This window comes from Cervus elaphus, chromosome 21 (assembly GCF_910594005.1).
Source record: "Cervus elaphus chromosome 21, mCerEla1.1, whole genome shotgun sequence".
NCBI lineage: Eukaryota > Metazoa > Chordata > Mammalia > Artiodactyla > Cervidae > Cervus > Cervus elaphus.
Window position 1 is genome coordinate 54,149,421 of NC_057835.1, and position 19,439 is coordinate 54,168,859.

General features: G+C 34.7%; 1 protein-coding gene across 1 annotated transcript in view; it reads left to right on the forward strand.

Moving 5' to 3' along the window:
* Positions 1–19,439, forward strand: part of CSMD3 (CUB and Sushi multiple domains 3) — a 1,322,573-nt gene that overhangs the window by 1,126,562 nt on the left and 176,572 nt on the right. Inside the window, exons 33-34 of the mRNA XM_043879976.1 lie at positions 17,959–18,072; positions 18,570–18,665. Coding sequence (XP_043735911.1) covers positions 17,959–18,072; positions 18,570–18,665 — 210 coding nt within the window. The remainder of the gene's footprint in view (positions 1–17,958; positions 18,073–18,569; positions 18,666–19,439) is intronic.

A 19,439-nucleotide genomic window follows, 5' to 3' on the forward strand; every position in this document is an offset into this window, starting at 1 on the left:
GATTTTTCTTTTTTTGCTTAATGGTTATTGCTAATTAGGGTATAGAATCATTTAATTGTAAAGAATCTCTAACAACATGTAAGAAATTGAGTATAATTACTTATTTAGGATAATTATATTACAAGAAATATTTAAATAGCAAAAATCTTATTAAATAAAAAATAGAAGAACAGAAATGTGAAAATAAGCAAAAATTATCTGACAGTAATACATATTTGGGCAAAGTTGAATACTTTTAGGGGATTATGTATGATATCCTTGATCTCCAAGGAGAGTTTTGACAAAAACTCCATTAAAAACAAGGTTTTCTACTTTCCCTTTCTATTGAAGGGAAAAAAACAGAATGTTTCACTGATGTTTTAAAATTACTTACAATGACTTTGTAAATAATTTAACCAACACACAATACAACATGCACAAATAATTTATGTTCCTTATAGATTCTTAACATGATTACAAATTAATTTTAAATATTTAGGTAAAAGTTATTAATTATTCTTATTTTTCATATGGTAAGTGGAAACAAAGAAAGTAAATAAGTGAGTTTGTTTTTTAAGCTCATATTTTTAGATGATCTTTCTATTTACCATTGGTCAGGGTTATTACGACAAGTAAGTTGGGAGGAGTGGAGATGATGCCCTTTTAGCTCCTTTTGCACTCAGATACAGAATGATTCATTTCCAACCATTTTTCTGTTGAAGACAATCCAAAATACATTTTGCACACAGCTTCTTTTAAAAGCTTAATGCTTTAAACACTTATATGAATGCATTTTACCCATATAAATTTAAAAAAAACTTCTTTTATAATGTAATATCAGATATTTCCGTTGGAATTGTAGCTTGATAAGCAATTTAGAATGTTTAGAATGATTGTCCACATCAGTTTCTGACATATCTAAACAGAAGAAACTTGAATACTTTATCACACAGTAGTTCAAGGGCTTTCACCCTCTAACAGCCAGTGGGGGGAAAAGATACAAATCTGATGAAAATAAGGCAGAACAAGTAATAATCATGCTCAGGATACTACACATATCCATATTCCAATTTGAAAATACTACACTTCAGTATAAACACTTTGCTTTTTCCCACTTCTCCATCTTAGTGATCAACATGGACATGCCTTTGAGTAGAACGCTACAGGCATAAAAGTTTAAGCAGTGTTTTCCATGCAGATTTGTTAATTAAATTATTCAAATCTAAGAACTTTAACCTCTCTTGTCACAGTGAAGACCCAAACCCTGTTGGGATATGATTCATGATATTCTAACTGGAGCTTAGAATGCATTTTCCTACAAGGTTGGTATTCAAATCATTCAGTCTCTTTGTATTTCAGCTGTCTCAGTGAAACAAAGAACTGAGTGAGAAGATCACAGAATCACTTGTACAGTTAAAATGCTCTATAATTTTCATGAACATTGATTTGTCAAATTGATCTTGATAGTTAATCATTTTTACATTATTTGCATCAGAATGTGTATTTTAAAATATTAACAACCTGCTAGTAATATGTTTCAGACACAATCCATGCCTAAGTTGTAGATTGAGCCAATGTGAGATTGATTAGAGATAGTTATTAATCACCACTGGTATTTATTAAATCACCACTAATTTTCCATAAGATCTAGTTCTTTATTAATGAAAGGTCATCTCTCAAATTTTGGATTTTATTACTTCAATGGAAAAGTGGTTTGTTTTAAAGTAGAATGTCTACTTGTTTTCTTCAATCAGTTCAGTTGCTCAGGCACGTCCACCTCTTTGCGACCCCGTGCTGCTGCAGTCGTAGCATGCCATGCTTCCCTGTCCATCACCAACTCTCAGAGATTGCTTAAATTCATGTCCATTGAGTTGGTGATGCCATCCATCCATCTCATCCTCTGTCATCCACTTCTTCTCCTGCCTTCAATCTTTTCCAGCATCAGGGTCTTTTCCAGTGAGTCGGTTCTTTGCATGAGGTAGCCAAAGTACTGGAGCTTCAGCTTCAGCATCAATCATTCCAATGAATATTCAGAACTGATTTTCTTTAGGATTGACTGGCTTGATTTCAGTTTTCTTAAAAGGAAATGAATTGATCTATATATACAGAAGTTTTGTATCAAACAGAACAGACACAAACACAAATAGACTCATTGCTTAGTGTAGTACTTTATATAGTAAATAATAGCTATAGTTATATAGCTATAGCTAATAACTATAGTTATTTTCTAATATTAATTATTATTTACTATTATAACTGTAGTTTTTATTTACTATAACTAATAACTATTTACTAAAAGTAATAATATACTAAATAATAACTAACTTAAAAGATATGGATATATGAATGAAATTTTATATGAATAGTAAATGCTTTTGGTAATGATGATAATGATGTTGCCAATAATACTTGAGGAGGGCAACAACAGTGATGGTAAAGATACTAAGAGAGCAGGAGTGAGTGAGATTTGTTACTTCAATTGCATTTAGAAGAGTAGCCCTTTCCAGAATAACATAAAATGTTATTTTTTTTTTCTTTCTATGTGGACAAAACAGTTTGAGATTGTTTCTGAAAAGAATAAAAATAACTATAGAAGAAAAGTCTTTGGGGAACTGAAACAATAAATAAGACCATTTCTCCACTAGTACAGCTCATTGTGTTTCTTGAACAATGCATGTTAGGTAGATTTATTTCTATAATTCTGCAATGCTCCATGATATGTGTATATATTCCCTGTGGAAGTTTAAGGGACTAAAAGGATATTCATATAATCTGATGATTTGGACTAAATCACATATAAATTATCTTTTAAAACTGATATTCTATCATTCTTCTTTGTTTCCATTATTTAGTTCAGTTCAGTTCAGTCGCTCAGTCCTGTCTGACTCTTTGCGACCCCATGAAACACAGCACACCAGGCCTTCCTGTCCATCACCAACTGCCGGAGTTTACCCAAACCCATGTCCGAGTCAGTGATGCCATTCAACCATCTCATCCTCTGTCGTCCTCTTCTCCTCCTGCCCTCAGTCTTTCTCAGCATCAGGGTCTTTTCAAATGAGTCAGCTCTTCACACAAGGTGGCCAAAGTATTGGAGTTGTTTCCATTATTATTACTACTATTATCTGCTAAGTATCACATTTGACAAAGATTAGAAAAAATGAGTGGTTAATTTCTTTTATTTATAAAGCAGTATATTGACTTTAAATTTTGAAAGGAGATTTAAAGGTCAAAAGTTATGATGTACATTTTTGTATGTTTGTGTTAATGTTATTGCATGTATTAAGCACCCTCTGGGCCAGATGCTTTACATATCAATTTTCACAAAATCCTTTGGAGTGGATATTATTTTGCAGAATAGGAAAAGATTGCAAATGGTTTAGTAATGTGTGAAGGTCACCCAATAGTAAATATCAAAGATGGTCACTCCTAGGTTTCAGTTCAGTTCAATCGCTCAGTCGTGTCCTAGTCTTTGTGACCCCATGAACCACAGCACGCCAGGCCTCATTATCCATCACCAACTCCTGGAGTTCACACAAACCCATGTCCATCGAGTCGGTGATACCATCCAACCATCTCATCCTCTGTCATCCCCTTTTCCTTCTTCCCTCAATCTTCCCCAGCATTAGGGTCTTTTCAAATCTGTCAGCTCTTTGCATCAGGTGGCCAAAGTATTGGACTTTCAGCTTCAACATCAGTCCTTCCAATGAACACCCAGAACTGATCTCCTTTAGGATGGACTGGTTGGATCTCCTTGCAGTCCAAGGGACTCTCAAGAGTCTTCTCCAACACCACATTTCAAAAGTATCAATTCTTCGGCGCTCAGCTTTATTTATAGTTCAACTCTCACATCCATACATGACCACTGGAAAAACCATAGCCTTGACTAGACAGACCTTTGTTGGCAAAGTAATGTCTCTGCTTTTTAATATGCTGTCTAAGTTGGCCATAACTTTCCTTCCAAAAAGTAAGTGTCTTTTAATTTCATGGCTGCAATCCCCATCTGCAGAGATTTTGGAGCCCAGAAAAATAAAGTCAGCCACTGTTTCCACTGTTTGCCCATCTATTGGCCATGAAGTGATGGGACCGGATGCCATGATCTTCATTTTCTGAACGTTGAGCTTTAAGCCAACTTTTTCACTCTCCTCTTTCACTTTCATCAAGAGGCTCTTTAGTTCTTCTTCACTTTCTGCCATAAGGGTGGTGTCATCTGCATATCTGAGGTTATTGATATTTCTCACAGCAATCTTGATTCCAGCTTATGCTTCATCCAGCCCATCGTTTCTCATGATGTACTCTGCATACAAGTTAAATAAGTAAGGGTGACGATATACAGCCTTGACGTACTCCTTTTCCTATTTGGAACCAGTCTGTTGTTCCATGTCCAGTTCTATCTGTTGCTTCCTGACCTGCATACAGATTTCTCAAGAGGCAGGTCAGGTAGTCTGTTATTCCCATCTCTTTCAGAATTTTCCACAGTTTATTGTGATCCACACAGTCGAAGGCTTTGGCATAGTCATTAAAGCAAAATAGATGTTTTTCTGGAACTCTCTTGCTTTTTTGATGAATCAGTGGATGTTGGCAATTTGATCTCTGGTTCCTCTGCCTTTTTTAAAACCAGCTTGAGCATCTGGAAGATCATGGTTCACATATTGCTGAAGCCTGTCTCAGAGAATTTTAAGCATTACTTTACTAGCGTGTGAGATGAGTGCAATTGTGTGGTAGTTTGAGTATTCTTTGGCATTACCTCTCTTTGGGATTGGAATGAAAACTGACTTTTTCCAGTCCTGTGGCCACTGCTGAGTTTTCCCAATTTGCTGGCATATTGAGTGCAGAAGTTTCACAGTGTCGTCTTTCAGGATTTGAAACAGCTCAACTGATACTTCATCACCTCCATTAGCTTTGTTCATAGCGATGCTTCCTAAGGCCCACCTAATTTCACATTCCAGGATGTCTGGCTCTAGGTGAGTGATCACACCATCATGATTATCTGGGTCATGAAAATTTTTGTACAGTTCTTCTGTGTATTCTTGCCACCTCTTCTTAATATCTTCTGCTTCTGTTAGGTCCATACCATTTCTGTCCTTTATCGAGCCCATTTCTTGCATGAAATGTTCCCTTGGTATCTCTAATTTTCTTGAAGAGATCTCTAGTCTTTCCCATTCTGTTGCTTTCTTCTATTTCTTTGCATTGATCCCTGAGGAAGGATTTTTTATCTCTACTTGCTATTCTTTGGAACTCTGCATTCAAATGGGTATATCTTTCCTTTTCTCCTTTGCTTTTTGCTTCTCTTCTTTTCACAGCTATTTGTAAGGCCTCCTCAGACAGCCATATTGCTTTTTTGCATTTCTTTTTCTTGGGGATGGCCTTGATTCCTGTCTCCTGTACAATGTCACGAACCCCCATCAATAGTTCATCAGGCACTCTGTCTATCAGATCTAGTCCTTTAAATCTATTTCTCACTTCCACTGCATAGTCATAAGGGGTTTGATTTAGATCATACCTGAATGATCTAATTGTTTTTTCCATTTCTTCAATTTCAGTCTGAATTTGGCTGTAAGGAATTCATGATCCAAGCCACAGTCAGCTCCCGGTCTTATTTTTGCTGACTATATAGAGCTTCTCCATCTTTGGCTGCAAAGAATATAATCAGTCGGATTTCAGTGTTGGGCATCTGGTGATGTCTGTGTGTAGAGTCTTCTCTTGTTTTGTTGGAAGAGGGTGTTTGCTATGACCAGTGCATCCTCTTGGCAGAACTCTATTAATTAGCCTTTGCCCTGCTTCATTCTGTAATCCAAGGTGAAATTTGCCTGTTACTCCAGATGTTTCTTGACATCCTACTTTTGCATTCCAGTCCCCTATAATGAAAAGGACATCTTTTTTGGTTGTTAGTTCTAGAACGTCTTGTAGGTCTTCATAGAACTGTTCAACTTCAGCTTCTTCAGCGTTACTATTTGGGGCAGACTTGGATTACCGTGATTCTAAATGGTTGCCTTGGAAACGAACAGACATTATTCTGTTGTTTTTGAGATTGTAATCAAGTGTTGCATTTGGGACTCTTTTGTTGATTATGGCGCTACTCCATTTCTTCTAAGGGATTCCTGCCCACAGTAGTAGATATAATGGTCATCTGAGTTAAATTCACCCATTGCAGTTCATCTTAGTTCACTGATTCCTAGAATGTCGATTTTCACTCTTGTCATCTCCTGTTTGACCACTTCCAATTTGCCTTGATTCATGGACCTAACATTTCAAGTTCCTATGCATTGTTGCTCTTTACAGCATCGAACCTTGCTTCTATCACCAGTCCCATTCACAACTAGATGTTGTTTTTGCTTTGACTCCATCCCTTCATTCTTTCTGGAGTTATTTCTCCACTGATCTCCAGTAGCATATTGAGCACCTACAAACCTGGTGAGTTCATCTTTCGGTGTCCTATCTTTTTGCCTTTTCACACTGTTTCATGGGGTTCTCAAGGCAAGAATACTGAAGTGGTTTGCCATTCCCCTCTCCAGTGGACCACATTCTGTCAGACCTCCCCACCATGACCCCTCCATCTTGGGTGGCCCCACACGCCATGGCTTAGTTTCATTGAGTTAGACAAGGCTGTGGTCCATGTGGTCAGATTGGCTAGTTGTCTGTGATTATAGTTTCAGTCTGTCTGCCCTCTGATCCCCTCTCTCAGTGCCTACCATCTTACCTGGTTTTCACTTACCTTGTAAGTGGGGTCTCTCTTCAGGGCTACTCCAGTGAAGCGCAGCCACTGCTCCTTACCTCAGACTCGGGGTAGCTCCTGTCCTCTGCCGCCCCTGACCTCCTGCCCGGGTTAGCTCCTCTGGACCACCTAGTCTCAGCGGCGTGCTGGTGTGCCCTTGCAGCCGCCGCGCTGGTGCGCCTCGATCTAGGTTTACAAGACACAAATCTCAGGGTCTTTATGATTAATATTTTATTATGTAATGATTATGAGTACAAAAGCACTTATTAGATTCTGTTACTCCTTGAAATCTATCCCTAAAAAGTATTGCGTCTACAGAACATAAAACTTATTTATCAAGAAAACATTTTATATAAATTGTGTAAGTGATATATATCTTTTAGACAATAGAAATGTACTGCTCTGTTATTAATGATAGTAAATAATTGTTTGGCCATTTAGGACAAATGCATTTATATTAATGTACTATAAAATACCTTCTATATTTTTCCTCAAAATAATCCTGAAAAGTAATTATTTTTTCTTTTTAATTCAGAATCTTTATCATGAATTTTAATTGTCAGATTTTGTTGTAGTAGGGTTTCCTCAATGACTTTTAGCACTGCTTGTTCACTGGTAAACTCCAGATTCTAAGGGTAGTGATTAAGACAGGTTCAAGACAGATTTTTATTCAATTAATTCAAATCTTAGCTCCTTCTCTTGCTGGCTTTGTATTTTTTTGATAGTTGTCTTACCTTATTTAAGCATCCATTTTTTTCCATATTTATAATGGAGATAATAGTGCTAACTTAAAAGTTGTTTTGAACATCAGTCTACCTGGTATGTATAAAGAACTTAGCACAGACCTTTACATACAGTAAGAATTCAACAAAAGTTACCAGGTTAATATTATACTTTTTGCTTTTCTTAAATATAATACCTGCTCAGTTGGTTAATAAATGAGTATATCAGATATTCTATTTTCTAAATTTCTAGCACTAGCAAATTCTCTTCCTTTAATTGGACATTTCTAATGGGCTCTGGTTCAGGAAAATAAGTCTTAGAACATGGTAGGATTCTATCTATTTTAAGAGTAAATACACTTGGATATCCCTGTGATGAATATGTACAAGCATGACTCTCAAGATGGTAAGGCAAGAGTCCAAATTAAAAAAGATCATTAGTGATGATTTTTTGGAAAACCTGAGACACTCCTTTAAAATGTTATTTAATGATATATGCCCCCCCCATTTGTTATTCTAAAAGATGGAAATTCTGTGGATTAAATATACCTTAAGCAGTGGAATTTAGGGAATTTAGGTGTTCAGGGTGCTTTGCCTGCAGAAAAAGCATGGTACATGTAGGAGGCAATATGCAGAATATGGTTAAAGAATTGATTAAAGGAAAGATTTTGAACCCAGGCTTAATGATGGATTCTTTGTGAGAGTTCCGGATATAAAACAGGAAAAGCTTCTCTTTTTGAAATGGCACTTAGGTTGGTCAAGAACTATGTCCACACATCAGCCCTCTTACTCTAGAGCTGTCCTCTAAGCAGAGAAAGCTGCTTGCTTTAGCAGTTTCATACAATTAAAAACTCTCAGCAAAAACTAGATGACAGTAAAATTTTAATAAATTGAGTTTTGTCCTATTTTTATTCTCCCTGCCTCCAAAAGATCCATGTTTTTCCATGAATATATGGCAATAAAATTAAGATAGAGGTCAGCTGACTCATTGGACAAGTCCCTAATGCTGGGAAAGATTGAGGACAGAAGGAGGAGAGGACATCAGAGGATGAGATGGCAGATGGCATCACCGATGCAATGGACATGAACTTGGGCAAACTTTGGGAGATGGTGAGGGACAGGGAGGCCTGCATGCTGCAGTCCATGGGGTCACAAAAAGTTGGACATGACTGGGCAACTAAACAACAACAACAACAGAGATTTTTCACATTAAAAGACTTTAGTGACATATCAACCAAAGGAAATCTATAAATTTTGTTTGGATCCTTTTGTGACAAATGCAACTACAAGAGCAGTTTGTTTGTTTTTTTCTTTTCTCTCATCCTCCCTTTGGAGAAAATTGGGGAAATGGAATCAAGAAATTGTTATTAGGTAATAGAGATTATTTGTATTTTTGTTAGATATAGTAATTACATTGTTTATTTAAGGTTATCTGTTAACGATAAATACTGGAGTTTTCATCAAAAAAGTTATGGTATCGGATGTTGTTTTAAAGTATTCTCAGTTTGGAAATACAAGGTGTAAAAGAAAACAAATGAAACAAAATTGGCGTGTGGATTAGTGTTGAAACAGATAATGAGTTTGTGCATGCGAAGTGGCTTCAGTCGTGTCTGACTCTGTGTGATCCTGTGGACTGTAGCCTGCCAGGATCCTCTGTCCATGGGATTCTCTAGGCAAGAATACTGGAGTGGGTTGTCATTTCCTTCGTTTATTTTGGTACTCTCTCTACTTTGTGTATGTTTGGAAGCAATTCCACAAATTTATAGTCCATGTGAGAATATTTTCATGACCTAAATCTCTCTAGCATAGTTGGGGTTTGGCAGACATAATCTGCCAAATGTGTAGAAAAATATCTTAAGGTTAATTAAAGAGAAACACTAATCCAAATTGAAATTGAGGTAAAAGGAAGTGTTAATAGAGTTTTCCAACACTTGAAACTTTTAATTTTGCTTTTCTGTTTTAATACTTTTAAACATACAGTAGAATTGCTTATTGTGTTTTTCTAGATTTCATTGTTTTTTAAGCATCGAATTAATTTTCAGCTAATGGGAAATGTTACAACTGCAGAATTGAAAATAAGCTACTGGCTTGCAGTTGAATGGTTATTTGCTCCTGGAACAATTAAATAAAATTGAACTATATTTGTTACAAGAGTGTTTTTTACAATGCCTAAATATTTAAAATATGTCAAATAGGCAGTTTTGAAATTTTGTTTGTAAGCAGATGGTCACATTATTGACAGAAAGCCAGTTTTAAAGAAGCCTGAAATAAATATTACAGATTATTCAGTAAAACTCATTTGTGAGTTGACAGAGTAACACACAAGAAATTGCTACAGGAAAATAAAGTAGGACTTCATTTACTGTTATGAGTTCGAAGCAGGACTAGATTTCTGCACCATGTAGCTACTGGATAATTGGGTGCTATGGTGACGCAATGAATTTCTTTTTTAAATGCCATGTTTTATTTTCCAATTATTACAAAATAGCAATAATAAGATTTTGTTATATTTATTTTCAGAGTCATAATGGTTTCATTGTTCTCTGTGAGCTGATAACCTAGAACTTAGAAATTGTTTGCTCTAGTTTGAGAAAACTCAGGAAGATAGAGAAGGACAGGGAAGCCTGGTATGCTACAGTCCATGGTGTTGCAAAATGTCAGACACAACTGAGTGACTAAGCAGCAAAGGCAGGATTGGCCCCAACATCCAGGATGGAGTCAAGCTTCTGTGTGGATATTTCAATAGCCCGTAAATAATTAGTATATCGTTCCCTTGACTCACCTTAACTAAAATACTGTATTCATATAAAGTGCCTCATTGTGAGTTCAGTTTAATAGCATTATACAACTAAAAATAAAAACAAAAAGAGTATGTGGAATCTCACTGTTGTGTGAAAATGTTAAACTTCCCAAAATACTGATGAGACTCTCACTTATTATGTCAATTAATGCAACTTCTATCAAACATTTCTAGTGATAGTGTTATAGCGTTCCGGGAAACAGACTCACTCAGAAGGACAATGCAGATAGTGGAGTGCAGTTTATTACGCCGGCGGGCCCAAGTCTCCTCTTAGCCAAGGACCCCGTCCAGCATTTGTGAAAATCTTTTATACCCCATGCGTACGTGTCTAAACCCACCACCTGCCCCATGTGTACGTGTCTTAAACAGTCAATAGTCAATAAGCCCGCAGTTACATTCCAACCAGTTAATAATCGATAAGCCTGTGATTACATCTTGACAGATACGAAAAAAGTTTATGACCTGTCCGGAGACAGGTGTGATTACGGTATGAGTAGCCTGGATGTGATCTTCAGGATTCCTCTGTCTGGAGGGGGTCTTATCCTTCCATTGTCATCCTCACAGGCACTAAGCAGAGAGTTCAGAGTCCACTGGAGAGGCAGCCGAGCACGGCCAGCACGGACAGGCCTGAGATGGAGTTCAGGCCCTATGAATTCCTTCTTCAATAGATGATGTTCTAGAAATAAGTAGCACTGATTTTATTTGGCACTGATTTTAAAAGTTCTGCTTTTTGGTATTTTGAAAGTAAATTGTCATATATTTAACATATCTATCTGTATATATATATATATATATATATTTTATAAAATTGAAGTTTTAATTGGATACCTTGTACTTAATCTTTAAGTGAGACAGCTTTTGAAATCATGAGGTATTCAAGTAGTAGTATAATGATCTCCAAAATGCAACCTTGAAGCTATTTACACAAGTCATTTCGCAGCCAGAGCATAGAGAGCAAAGAGTTCTGTGTGTGCTTGTGTGACTGACTCTGAGACCCCATAGACCAAGAGTTCTTTACATGTTATTAATTTTAAAAGGAAGTCTTTTGCATTCATGGATAGTTCTACACTAGTATTTTGAAATGTTCACATAAGATGAAAGTATGAGACAAAAGTCATATAAAGCTAGACAAACTTTTTGATATCTTATGTCACCAACAGTTATTTTTTTATGCTTTTGCCCATAATCAAGTCTAAACACATCTTTGGTTTGAATCTTCTTTATTTCTGTCCTGTTCACAGTGTGGGTGTATATGTGTGTTTCCTTCTGTGCTGTTTTGATGACTAAAGTGCAAGCTGAGCAAAATAGAGGGTGAATTATTAAAAATTCGTAATGAAGCGACCAATCAGCTGAGTGCCTAATATTATCAAAATGAATTCTAGAATACAGAAAAATGTATAAATTTTGCCAAAAGAGTACCAGGCATATTGAGAATCATGCTGAGGTATAATAGGAATTTGTATGTTTCTTAGGTTTCTATTCTTTTCTCCACCCAGACTCCCTTCTGTGTGAAACTATTTCTTTTGTGATGGAATTTCAATGCCTTTGAAATAAAATGGCTTGGGCTTAAGGTGAATGGAGTAAACAAAACAAAAGATGAATGCTCTCACCTTGCAGCCCTTTTCTTAGCCCTTACAGAAAGCTGCTAATTACATTTTCATATTTCACCCAAAAGTATAGAATGCAAAATCAAGTAGTTAGAGAAGTAATAGCCATATTGAATTCAAAAGACAAATGTACCTTGATTTAAATAGCTGTGATATTCTTCTGACTCAATCAGTTCTATCATTCATTCTAAATATGCATGTATGAAAAACAAAGAATTAGAAAAGATAGTGTATTTAACCTCAAAGGTCAATTAAATTTTGCCTGTCAGTAAATTTTTCGATTGAATTAGTAGCAATATATTTTAAAAAGAAACTGAGTTATTAGTAACAGTAACTTATATTTACCACTATATTTCAGGCATTGTTCAGTCTGTTTTACAAGTATCAATTTATGTAATATTCACATCCTATGAGTTAGGAACTTGTATTCCTATTTTACAGATGATGATGCCATTGAGGCATGGAAAGCTGAAGTGACTTCTTTGTGTGGCTTGTCCTAGAGTCAATCCTTGAGAGTCTGATTCTAGAACCAGAATCCCTAACTTCATTAGACAGTTTACTGAAATGCCCTAATTGAGGCATTTCAGACCAATAGATTGCTTATTTGAAAACATTAGTCCTTCTAAATCTGCTAATTTGCAGATGCTGACGGTCTTTAAGCGGCTTTATCCATTCTGTCAAGGAGTGAAGATGCTGTGTCTTTTTAGTACCTTGGCATCATAATTAATAAGGCACTACCCGTCTGACCACTAGAACTACCACTGCCCAGAAAGACCTACTAACCCACTTTCTTCTACAAAATTAGAACCCTTATACCTCAAAGCAAGTTTGAATCAGACCTGAATTTATCACAACCTCTTAGACATTTTAACTATTCACCCCCTTTTCCTGAAGTGCTTAGATCGGCTCCCTTAGTCCTGGCTCAGTCTCACTCTGAGTTTTTCCCTTCTTACACTAGCAATACATTGGAATGCTCTGTGACTATTCCCTTCTGAGAGAATAACACATTTGGCAAAACAAAATGAAACTCTTCTTTATTTGCATGAACTCAGTGTTCATTTTTTAACTCAATAACTCCAGTCCTGATACTGAATAACAGTAACCATGTCCATGATTGTTTATTATCCTCATTTAAAGTTAATTAATTGCTAAATCAGTGAGTCTGTGTACAGTGTTATTTTGATGGCACAAAAATGAAAACTAACATCGAAGAGTTTCTAACTTGCTTAAGCAATGGTGGAACATTCAGTAATATTCCAGAGTAGAGTTTAGTGGGAAAAGAACTTTGCCTTCTTTATTCCATTTTTTCTTATTTTAACAAATGTACACCATTCTGGGCACTAAATTATGTAGTGTACTATGTCACACCCTAAACACTCACTGTACTGTTTTCCACAATGTTTTAAGAGAGACTGTTGGTCTGTGCAGAATATTCTAATAGTTAAGCCATACAAAGGCTCAGGAGTTTCTCTCTGCCATCCCAGTGAGGCCTCTGTCATTATTTATTGGCCTACATTTGAAATGGTTAAATTAAGTAGAGTAGACAAAGTCCTGAAAGTTAAATGAACATGATTATAGGAGTAAGGATTGGACAGAATTCAGTGAAAATAGGAAACAAATGATCTTTGAAACTTTGGTGAGCATTTAAACCGTGTAAACCTTCTCAGTAAATAGAACCCTGCTTGTCTGTCTTGGTTGAATATGATACTGTAAAAATTAAATGTCAAGTAAACCTTGTTTTATATACAAACAAGAGTAGATAGACAAAATGTCTGGTTTCCATTTGAGTTTATTTGCTTGTGGGAGAGCAAATGAATGAACTCGGACAAAATTTTGAAGTTGAGGTAAGAATCCTAACCAACATCATCTAAGATAGAGGTTTCCTCTACTTGAGTCATTTAAATGGACTATTTAAGTGATTTTTAAAAATCCAAATTATGGATTTCTTTAAAATGCAGTCTGGGACTCTGACTCAAATGTTGCCCATTATAAGTTGCTAGTAGAGGACTTGCTTTGAAGAATAGATTAAATGATTAGCATATCAATGATCTGTGAGGGAAGACATACCCAAAGTAACTTTGTTGGTTTATAGTTAATTTAATTGGTTAATTTAACACCTTGTCATACATCAATTAAAGATAAGGAGTCACCTAAAATGACCACAAATATAATTAATGAGGCCTGAAAGGAGGGACCCTTTCTGCATCTATCTGTCTTTAACCCCAGCACTTAGTTCCTGGTACATCATAGAAATAGAATCAATAAATATTAGATGAATTAATAAACTGTATTCTAGGGTAAAATATATGGAAATTAAGAGGCTCAGAAATAGTTTCAGGTGTAATAATAGGTTATTTGCATTGGCTTCTTTGTAGCTATTTTTACATGTTTATTTCTGCCTTACTAAACTGAACTGAACTGAAGCTTCCTTGTCTTCCTTTATCTAGCTTGCAGTAATATATAAAATATTATAAAAATAGATTTTTAACAAAAGAGTAAAAGATGTTTTTTTATCATTTATTATGCATAAAGAAGGAAAAATTCCTTTAAAATGGTGTTTCCTTTAAGAAAGTGCTTAGTGTTTATAACCTACTCTAATAGCTTGAGAGCAAAATGCTTTTGATATCTACATGAAATCCCCAGAGATGGAGAAAGAAGAGCTTGGAGCTGAGATGCAAAGAATTCTGTTTCTCTGTTGGAAACTAAGAAAAAGAAGAGAGTTGCTAATCATTCCAGAACGCATGGTCAGTCCAGACTTTTGGGCTTATTTGTAGCTTTAGGGGGGAAAGGTGGTCATCTAGCTATTAAGTTGAGGTATGAGATGCTAGACCAGTGTTAAAAAATATTTCTTTTTAACAACATTAATCATGACTTCCATACAAATCTAAAATAAACATGTTAAATTTTGTATTTAAGTCATTAATTAATGAGGGACCTAGTAAAATGTTACAACAGTTCAAGAAAGAATTCAAATAACAAAATAGGTTGATGAATTGATAGAGAGACATTAATAGAATACTGGAATGAATTTACAAGCTTGCAAAATTGGTCTGTCCATTGGATAATAAAAATCCTTTGCATTATACCACAGTCCCCATAAACACAGGTAACACAGAATGACGTGCTAGAAAAAAACAACATCCAGTTACCTTTTGGTCCACTTTAAAACCTTTCACATTTTCCTTTCTACTTTAGTCTGAACTATGCAAAGGGTGAAGGAAGAAAGTGAAAGTGTTAATTTCTCAGTCTTGTCCAACTCTTTGCCATCCTATAGACTATAGCCCGCCAGGCTGCTCTGTCCTTGGTATTCTCTAGGCAAGAATACCGAAGTGGGTTGCCATTTCCTTCCCCAAGGGAATCTTTCCAACCCAGGGATCAAACCCAGGTCTCCTGCATTGCCAACAGATTCTTTGCTATCTGACCCACCAGGGAAGTTGTTGCAAAGGGTACAGTTGGCTATTCAGAACATTTTAGAATCAAAGGATCTACAGCTATCTGAACATATGAAAACTAAGTAAATTTAGATATTTAGAGGCTGAATGAGTAGGCAAACAGAGAAGAAGCCATTTAATTCTTGATACTTTTGACTGAGAAGGGGAGATTTGGTTCAGAATTGTAATGCATCAGTTTGGTAAGCCAGTAGTTAACCTGAGACTATGTAGGAAATCAGATCACTATGCAGCTGCTCTTGAGTTTTCATATACAAAACACTTATTCAACACGTACCTTAAAATTTCACTTTCATATAATGATTCAGTACCCTCTCAAAGTTTTTGCCTAGTAAAAACTTTTTAATTTAAGATTTCCATTGACCATATTACTGCAGAGTAAGGTTGCAGTTCAAGAGAAGTAGCTTACTGATTGTTTAATAAAGAAAAATTCAAAAAAAAAAAAAAAGAAAGAAAGAAAGATTCAATACTCAACTCTCTCATCTCCTACCCATCTCAATTTCTCCCCAATCTCATCAGACAATTACAATAACTACAGACTAATACCTCTCAAAAGAGTAGTTTTCTTTACTTAATATGATGTAAGTATGTCATATTACTGACTATGTCATTAAAAGCCATAGTCTCAACATACTCAATCTATAGGTGACACAAAACTATAGTCTACTGTGAAGAAGTGATAATTGAGAATAAGAAGCTTACAAAGAGGAAAAAAGAGGGAGTATTTTTTTCTCTTTTTCCTTAGAAAAGGATCTTGGATCACTGTGTATGTTAGTTGTTTTATATGTTATTTGTAAATGTAGTGGTTTGCCTGGAAATTTGGATTATTTGAAATATTTAGACGAGATCAGACCTGTTCAGAGTAGCATAGCCATCGACTATTTGAGATATTTAGAAAGACAGAGCTATTTTGGAGACAGAGATAAAGTATGTTGCATTTTGACATTTTCCCCTAATGACCCCCATAAACATACAGAGAAAGAATGTTATCTGCCAAGAGTCTTGTTGCACAGCCTACTTGACTTAGCAAAGTTCTGATGATTAGGCTACCTTGATTTTGATGGGGTAGGGGATGGGGGGGCACTTGGAAAGATAGTGGCAACATCTGCATTTTAACAGAAACTTTTCAAGACACATTTGAAATTAGATCATTCAAACATCAATCTAAACAAATGCAAAAACAGAAAACAAAAACTTTCTTAATATTTTTAGGAGTAATTTTGAAATAGCTTTGGATTTGGTAGACTCAAATATGGATTTTTAAAAAAGATCTGAACTGAAATTTTTTCATAAGAGTTGTAAACCATTAAAATAATTGGCTACATGTATGTGATTTGATAGAAACATAAACTTGTTTCCATGACATCGAAATAGTGTTTTAAGGAGGATCACTTTTGAAATTCAGCCCTCTACAGTTCAGGAATTATCCTATGGTAACAACACTCAATCTGTGCTTATTTTATTTTACCCCACAAAGAACTGGACTGAGATCACCAGCTTATTTTAGCAGGCCAAAAATAAATACATGTAGCTTTGTTTACAGTATCATGTGTGTGGGTTCATATGCAAAACTCAGTATGTTTCAAATGAATAAACCTGTATTCATATGACCACTGTAGGATAACCATAATCTTGATTTAAGGGGTAAAATATGAAGAACTTTATAAGTATTTGTTCAATGTAAGTTTAATTACAATATATGATTTTGAATTTATAAAAGCTGCCTTGCTTTTACATTATTAAATGTTAAAAAAATCATACTCTTTTAGACCCCACAATTTTTCTATTCAATGAAATGTTTTAAGGATGAATTTTATTACCTATTTCACTTTTTTAAAACATAAAACACTAGTTGATTTCTTCTCTGTAACAGGTTCCTTCTTTTAAGTTATAGTTTGAGTAGTTTCTGCATGTAAAATTAATATATTATTAAAGGAAAAGTACAAAATGAAGTTAAAAGGAGGCATATATAAAACTGTTGGTAAGTGTGTCAGATCTGTACTTACCATGAAAAAGCAATAATTTGGTAAAATTGTATATCTTAATTAAAATTAAAATATCTTAATTTCTTAGAAATGATAAATAATATGTCCTTATTTTAGTAGAAGAATAACAATAAATGGTTAGGGATCATTTTCAATTCAGAATGTGGATTAAACACTGTACCTTAGAAGTATCTTGCTATATGTTTCTAAACACTATTACTTATAATGGAATAGCATTTTAAAAGCAACCTAAACTGAATCCCCTAAACTAAAACTTTGTCTATGTCATCTAAAAGAGGGGAAAAAAATTAGAAAAAGAGAAGAGAGTCACAAAGTGAAAACAATCAAACTACCAATGGAAACATTAAAAAGTAGTTGTTATACATTATTAATTACCAACCTTATGATTTCTGAGCTAAATTAAATGTTATACCCATTTAATTTACTTTAAAAACAGTCTTCTTAACATTTTATTGCATTTAGGTCATGTTCATTACTTTTATGACCTGAAGTATATGTGTTAGGCATATCAACCAATTGGCACACATCCTCTTTTAAAGATAGAAAAAAGAAAGATGACTATTATATTGTAATACTTTGTTCTCTCTCTCCTCCTCTTTCTATTTTTTTTTGTTTGTTTGTTTTTCGTTTTCATTTTTGGATGATTGGTGATTTGTTTGCTTCTCCTGGTTCCTGTTGATCAGTGGTGTTTGGCCAGTTTGTATTTTTCCAGACATCACTCCACGATGTTGTTGAGGTGTATGATGGGCCAACTCAGCAATCTTCTCTGTTATCTTCCCTCTCAGGATCCCATTCAGGTATCCTTTACTAGAACTGCCATGCATCAGTTATTGATAAAAGACTGACTTTGATTGGTAATGTAGTGAAAGTTGAGATTTATATCATCCATATTAGAAATAAAGTAAACTGAACATAAAGTCATTACTTTTTTAAAAAAAGAATAGAAACGCAACAGTAATTCAGACTCTTGATAAAAATATAACCATTTTCTGGGATCATAATCAAGTAAATATAGTATTTAGTCACTTTGTCCATGGTGTTTGATGTAATATTTAAAGATTCTTTAAGAATGAGGCAATATTATCAAAATGTACTAAAAGCCTTCCAGTAAAAAAAAGAAAAGGTTGCAATTGAAGCTGAACCCAAAATAATATATTGTTAGTGGTAGAATATATTAAAGTAATTTAATAGAGCATAGATTGATGTTTTCAAATGACAGTGTAAATTAGTGTAATTTGTTAGGTTTACTGAATGAAATTATTTATGATATCTTAGTGTTTGTTTTGTTGAGTAGGAGAATCACTTCCACTGAGTTCAGGTAATCAGATCACAATTCGATTTACTTCAGTTGGACCAATAACAGCTAAGGGATTTCACTTTGTTTATCAAGGTAAGTGACCCTGTAGCATAGAAACACACTAAGGAATGTAATCAGTTTCCATGCTATGTTCAGAGTTGTTGAATGATGAGAGCCTCATAACCATATAGGACAGATAAAAGTTGTGTGCTTTAAAAAAAAATTGTTTTGTCTTTTCCCCTTCCCCATTATTAAAGCATTATTACTTTGACCAAAGTAAAAAAAAAAAAAAAAAAATCTATTGCTTCCATCATCATTCTCAAGCAAACTGCATGCTTTTCCTTGTTTTTAACATACTGTTTTCAAAACATCTTTTTTTTTTGACAATGCTTCACTCTACATATTCTGTTTCCTTATAGTCTAGCACTCTAAGAATGTTCAAGCTTTCTGTGCTGATGCACTTAGACATGCCAAGGAAATCATTACTCCATTCTAAAATTGCAGTTTCTCATTCTCTTAGAATTCAGACTTTCTTCATGACTTTTGTGCAATTCAAAGTCAGTTTACATAGTTTTTTGTCACTTATAATAGACAAACTTCCACATTATATAAAACTAAATTAAGAGCTATCATCTGAATATTTTGTTTGAATTATATATGTTCAATGTAGTTATTCTCAAATGTATCTTGAACTTCATTCCAAATAAATTTATAAACATTTGTGATTTGATATTCTTATTAAACCCTCTTTTTCTAATTATAATATTGGCTATAATATCACACTGTTTCATTCTTAATAACAGTCCCTCTGTAACAATGCGTGGTATTATGATTTTTAAAAGGCACTCTAACAAATGAAATTATTTT